Below are 6,586 nucleotides of genomic sequence, written 5' to 3'. Positions count from 1 at the left end.
AAAAAAAAAAAAAAAAAAAAAGCTTCCTGGCAAAGTGGCTGAGGCAGCCCCGGGTGTCCAGGGTTGACACTGGAGAGGGAAAGAAGGCCGGAGCAAGGCCGGAGCGCCTGACCCACTTCCTGTCTCAGGCCTGCTCTCACTGTGGCCCTGCTCTATTGACGTCTCCTCTGTGGCCCACTCTGAACACCATTCTATCCACGCGGCTCTTCCCATTTCCCTGATCCATTCCCCTTCCACCCTGGGACTCAGTTTAACTGAAGTTTTCTCTTCAAAGCCTTCCCAGACCACTCCAGCCTTAAAACTAGTCAGTGTCTACATTAGAATGTCTTGACAACAGCAACTTCATTATGCCTACCATACCCGCAGTCCTAGCACTCGGAAGGTGGAGGCTCGTTGTGAAATATTATTTTAACTGGGCAAAGAGGTGGCATTTGTTTGTGCTGTGGAATATCACATTAACTGTGTGTAATAGTGTTTACGCTGTGTTTGTTTAACTATGTTAAGATGTGTTGCATCTGTGCAGTTATATGAATTTAGCTGGGTAGAACAGTGCATGCCTGTCATCCTAGCATCTGGTAGGTAAAAGCAGGAGAACCAGAAATTCAAAGCCAGCCTCAGTTACAGCCAGTTTAAAATCGCACTGGCCTGATGCAACCCTACCTGAAAAAGCCGAAGAAAAAAAATGTATTTTAATTAAAGAGCTAATGTGATCTCACATAGTCCAGGAACCTCTGTATCTCTCACTCACGTGGCTGAGTCTTAGCATCATGATGTACTGTCTGACACTGAAGATTCTCCATAAATTGAATCAGTTCTGTTGTTTTTGCATGATGTTAAATATAGGTATGTTAAATTATAGGGCCCATAAAGAAAGTATATAAGCAAATTAATTCATATGGATTTCTATGATCTAAGCCAATTTTATAGATGTCATAATTCTTTTAAAATATTCTCTTAGTAAAAGACTAGAAATTTAATAATAACAATAAAACAGTAATACTACACAAAAGAATACAAAAAGCTGTATTTTGAATTCCTTGATTTATAGATCATACATTTCTTTGTATATATATATTTTTACTTCCTCAGTCACATGCAATAATCAACTCAAAGTTTAGAAAAACTCAAAATAAATGTGTAAAGGTGTGCGCCACCACTGCCTGGCCACTTTTTTGCTTTACTTATTTATTTATTTATTTTTTTGGAGACAGGGTTTTCCTGTGTAAAAGTCCTAGTTGTCCTGGAACTAGCTTTTGTAGACCAGGCTGGCCTCGAACTCACAGGGATTCACCTGCCTCTGCCTCCCGAGTGCTGGGATTAAAGGCCACCACCGTGGGCTTTCATTTTTATAAGTAAGTACAAGAAGCATTTTAAAAATTGAAGAATTGTGCCGGGTGGTGGTGGCACACGCCTTTAATCCTAGCACTTGGAGGAGGCAGAGGCAGGCGGATCTCTGTGAGTGCGAGGCCAGCCTGGTCTACAAGAGCTAGCTAGTTCCAGGACAGGCTCCAAAGCTACAGAAAAACTCTGTCTTGAAAAAACAAAAACCAAAACCCAAAAACCAAAACCAAACATTGAAGAATGTACTGAAATGTTTAGGTGCATAGACTAACTTTCCAACTATAAGTTACTGGCATTTAGGAAAAAATCAGTTAAAAGAAAACTAAAACTGTAAAGCCTATGTTTAAGAAACGCCCACTGGGCTCCGTTTTTATTTTACATTGAAATACTTCTGCTTCGCAAAGAAAAGACAGGAAAGTTCATATTACAAGAGTACTTTTTTGTTTTAATTCTCTGAGAAAGTGGAAGAAATCTGAATAACAAGTTCACAATGTGGCAGATGAAGATGAGACAATGATTTCAGTGGGGCTCTGCGCTGCCATGGCAAGTGTGTTGTGCCTGTCTGCCACGGTCTGGAGCACCCAGGCCTTCATGCTACAGCACATGAACCACAGAAAAGGCGGCTCCAAAACAACCCCTTTTCATGTACAAACATGAGTTTAAAAATTGTTTTTAAAAAATCACATCTTTTACATAATGTATATGCAAAACTGCTTTAAATACATGATTCTGGAAGAATTATTTATGCATGCGCCGGCCTGTGGAACACGCCACAGACAGGGCACACATGGTGGCTCAGCGTGATGGGTGCATCTCGACTGTGGGAGGTGTCATTTATTCGGCAGTATAGCAAACAAAAAGCTGTGACAAAGCATCTGAAGGGCAACCAAGAATCTGATCCTCCAGACAGTTGAGATACTAGGACTGCCAAGTCTCTACACAAGGACACGCTGACGATCCAGATGCCCACGGACAGCTGTTCTGCTGGATTCCCTGCAGCACATGTGGCTACAGATACGACCTCCTGCAAAAGGGACAGCTGACAACTATTGCCATCCAAAGAGTGAATTAACCTAGAATTTCCTTTTTTTCAATTTTATTAATATTTTAAAAAATACATAAAAATACAACCATCCAATGTCTGAATAAATATATTTAACAAGTTGCAAGATAATACCTTATTTTACACAAAATTTTCAGCTTTAGAAATCTTGTTAAATAACTTCATTGTTGTTATATATTTCATTTTTGTATTTTTGTAACAAAATAAAAACTCTGAAATTACATAGAAAAAAGACAAAATATTTTTGTCAAGGGATAAGATAGTCCACTGAAAACTTATTCACAATTCCACTGTAAACATTAATAAACATTAAAATATTTGCATAATTGTGTGCTCAAAAGTCCTATAAAAAGTGGAAGACTTATTACACCTGCAGTTTTCAGTCAACTACATTTCCTTTCACAACTTATTTTGTCCCATATACACTTTAGCCCGGGCACACTGCTGAACATATGCTTTGGCAGTTCTACATAGCAAGTGCTTCCACAAAAAAAAAAAAAAATGAAATTAAAAAAAAATCAACAATAATAATAAAAAACAACACAAAACAACCCCCTACTCACCAAGTGTTCATGTTCACACACAGTGAAAGTGCAGCGGTCACTGTCCAGCCAGGTATGGTCTGATGTTTATCACGTGCACTCGCTTGTCTAGGATTTCTAGAACACCTGAAAGCTTTATCATACAAATTCAAATTTGCTAAGTGCCCTTTTTTCTCTATCACCAAAAAAAAAAAAAAAAAAAAAAAAAAAAAAAAAAAAAAAAAAAAANAAAAAAAAAAAAAGAAGAAAAAAAGAAAAAGAAAATACAGAGGAAAAATTATGACCAATATGGCAGGTCACCTAACCTTCAATTATTAATAAGCTTATTTTTTGCAATAGTAAAAAAGAAGAGAGGAGGATACAGACAATCCTGGAAAATATACAGGAGGTCCTTTGCCAGCTGAGTGCTCTCTGTAGTTGGAGTTCAGAGTGTTGTAATTTAAGTCCATGGCAGCAAACTGCTGGAAGGTGGGGAAACTTTCATCACCTGCACTCGACAGCAAGGACGTTTTGCGGGGGAGATGATGAAGAGGGACTCATTCCAGTGTCTGACGAAGCAGATGACATAGATGCTCCTGCATGGGACACTGTGGAATCAACACAATCAGGTTAGATCAAGGAATGATTACACAAAGATACCTAAGATAGAAACTAAATTAGAAATAAGATTCTGTTGTTTGGTTTTTTGAGATCACCTCACACAGACCAGCCTGGTTCAACATCGATATGTAGCCAAGGAGGACCTAACACTCTGGTTCTCTCGCTTCTACCTCCCAAGTGCTGGGATTCCACTACACACGGCTGGACCCCATCAGGTGTGCAGGTATGTGAGTATGGGTGGTTTATTTAGACACCCCCGGAGCCAGCTGTTCTAATTATCCCTGTTCTAGCCTGATCCTGGAGAAGCTCCTTGGCAAACACACTCTGTACTGGGCACCCCACGGCCTTGCTCTGTTTCCCTGTGGGGAACGGAGGAGGACCTGAGAATGCGAAGTCCTGAGTGACGGTGTGTTGTTGGGGACAGCCACGACAAGGACCACAGTCTCAGACCCATGGGAAAACAGCCAAGGTTCCCCGACAGGGTGAGGCTCAAAGAAATGGCAAAGCCTTCCTCAGGGGCTGACAGTGTGTGCAGAAAGTGTCCCCATAGCCTTTGCCCACTGGATGCTTACGGCCTTTCCACTGCTTCTCTACAGACTACTCCCTCTGTGATGAGCTATGATCTCTTTGATCCAGCTGTGTACCATGAATAAGCCCCGCGTCCTCCATCTTCTGTAATAACCACATCCTTGTTTGGCTGTGTGCAATGACCTTTCTGTTCTTACTCTACAGCATCCCTAGGGCCATGTGAGGACCCTGTGTCTGCAGGAGCCCACGTTCTCTCTGTCTGGTTTCCAGCCTGAGAGACAGGATGCTGTCCACCACCTCTTTTGTGTGTACCTCTTACATGGTAAGCTTTTAGCATCTGAAATTGGACCTGAAATCCCAGCACTTGGTAGGATGAGAAAGAAAATCCCCACGCATACTGGCCGGCCTGGGCCAGAGAGACCCTGCCTCAGCAAGCCAACCTCATCTCCTTAGAACCAAAGTCTCTAAGAACCCACTTCTAGCCTGTGGAGTGCTACGTTCATGGTCCGACTCTCCATAAAGGCGTGTTAATGGTCTTCTAACACACCTCATCATCTCTGGGAGTATTCCCAGCATTCTCTGAGGAGTTTCCCCCATATTCTTCAGTGCTCTTTCTAGAAATCCTATCAGAGCTCCTCACCAGTTCTGTTCTGTTATTTATTCTTCTCTACCCTCATCACTCCACTGGTCTTCCTTTCTGCCCACCAACCCATTTCTTTGAGACAACATAGCTCAGGCTGTCCCCTTCCTACTCTTTGAGTTAGGGTGCCTCTATGCAGCCCAGGCTTGCCTAGTGGAGCTCCCTGCCTTCTCACCCCAAGTGCTGACACTGCAGGTGTCCACCATATCTTTCTTGCTTTCTGATGGGATTTTTCCTCCAGCACAACACATGCCCTTTTTACTATTTTTTAAATCCCCCTGTCATACTTTCATAAATCCTTCTTTATCTCTGAAAATTTTCCTTTTCTTGGACACAGGGTCTTACTTAGCCCAAGCTAGTCTTGAACCAGCTACCTAGCCCAGGTTGGCCTTGAACTCTTGATCCTCCTGCTTCCATCTCCCAAGTGCTAGGATTACAACCACAGGTTTGATGAGCTTATACGACCAGCTTTACATTCTTAGTATATTTGTACTTTTTAAAAACTAACAGTTTTGTGGGTTATTCCCCCTCCTATTTTGGCCTATCTTTACACAAACATTTTCTTCAAATATCTGGTAATGTGGGTTCCAGATGTAGGAAAGGCTAAAATAAGTCAGCTAGAACCCAAGTCTGAGCTTTGCATCTTTCAATGTGGATGAAACACATGTGACTTGCAAGGGTCTTGCTTTTAGGATCAGAAGCATCCAAATGTTGGTTTCTAGAGTAGACCACTTGTCTAGGCATAGTTAGTTTCTTCAGAAGAATTCCCCCATCTCCTCCCAGGAAGGAGCAGGTTAAGTTTCTCAAGAAGTGGGAGGGTGGGAAAAAGACAGGGCGATTCACCATCTGTATTCAACTCTGATTTAACCCTTCTCTATCTATCACCATTAGTTAGAGCTGGTGCCCCTGAGCCTTCAAAACGATTCCATTCAGTTTCTCTTTTTTTCAGTTAGAGATGGGGAAAGGTAAACCTGTCTTTAAAGGGTAGATATAATGATCTAATTTCTTGTTTCATTTCCAAACAGTCTGGCAGTTCAGCCTCACCCCCAAGCTTAACTTGAGAGCTTTTCTGCAGTTAAAAAATGTCAACTGACTTGCTTGCTTTTTTTTTTTAACCGCAAGAGCAAGTGAGTGTGCTCTTTAGCACTGTTTTATCACTAATACAGTAGTCTAGCAGCTGCTCGGTGTCCTACAGATATGGGATCTTGCTATGTAGTCCAAGCTGACCTTGACTTGGTTGAAATCCTGACTCTGTCTCCTGAAGGCTGAGATTTTGGGTACACACACACATACACACACCTAGCTTCTAAAGATGAAATGTTGGCATTTGTTTTTGTGGTTTGGGGGTTTTGTTTGCTTTTCTTACTCTGCAGCTCAGACTGGCCTCAAACTCACCATTCTCCTGCCTCCATCCAGACTGCTAGGATTATAGGTATACACCGACTTGCTGCTATTTTTTGTCTACTGTGGTAACTGCTTATTTTTCTTTTTCTTCTGGATATGGGGCTTTTTTGTTTGTTTGTTTGTTTGTTTTTTGAGACAGGGTTTCTCTATGGTTTTGGAGCCCGTCCTGGAACTAGCTCTTGTACACCAGGCTGGTCTCGAACTCGAACTCACTGAGATCCGCCTGCCTCTGCCTCCCGAGTGCTGGGATTAAAGGCGTGCGCCACCACCGCCCAGCCCCCTTCTTATATTCTTTTGGTGACAGCAATGTGAAAGTAATTAATACAGGAGCTACCACAATTTGTTCTGCCACAAACAACACATAAATCCCCCTTCCTATTTTCTCTAGCAGTTGGCATTATTATCTTGGATGCTATTTCTCCCTAGAATCTTACTAGTGAGTGATCACTTCCCCTTGTTCTGATCTGA

General features: G+C 41.9%; 1 protein-coding gene across 6 annotated transcripts in view; it reads right to left on the bottom strand.

Moving 5' to 3' along the window:
• Window positions 1–6,586, bottom strand: part of Arid4a (AT-rich interaction domain 4A) — a 91,612-nt gene that overhangs the window by 17,639 nt on the left and 67,387 nt on the right. For 4 of the 6 annotated variants that reach the window (XR_007593788.1, XR_007593790.1, XR_007593789.1 and 1 more), the window contains exon 24: window positions 2,968–3,533. Coding sequence is in view for 1 of the 6 variants with exons in the window: in XM_050153565.1 (XP_050009522.1) it covers window positions 3,430–3,533 (104 nt within the window). In the remaining 5 variants the exon portion in view is untranslated. Of the gene's footprint in view, window positions 1–1,683; window positions 2,366–2,420; window positions 3,534–6,586 lie in introns of those variants that run through there. The other 2 variants (XR_007593792.1, XM_050153565.1) reach the window with 2 other exon arrangements.

Source organism: Alexandromys fortis, unplaced genomic scaffold (genome assembly GCF_014885135.2).
Source record: "Alexandromys fortis isolate MF-2015 unplaced genomic scaffold, M_Fortis_MF-2015_v1.1 scaffold_82, whole genome shotgun sequence".
NCBI classification, from domain to species: domain Eukaryota; kingdom Metazoa; phylum Chordata; class Mammalia; order Rodentia; family Cricetidae; genus Alexandromys; species Alexandromys fortis.
The sequence above is the reverse complement of the archived record's forward strand: the minus strand, read 5'-3'. Positions and strand labels throughout refer to the sequence as shown.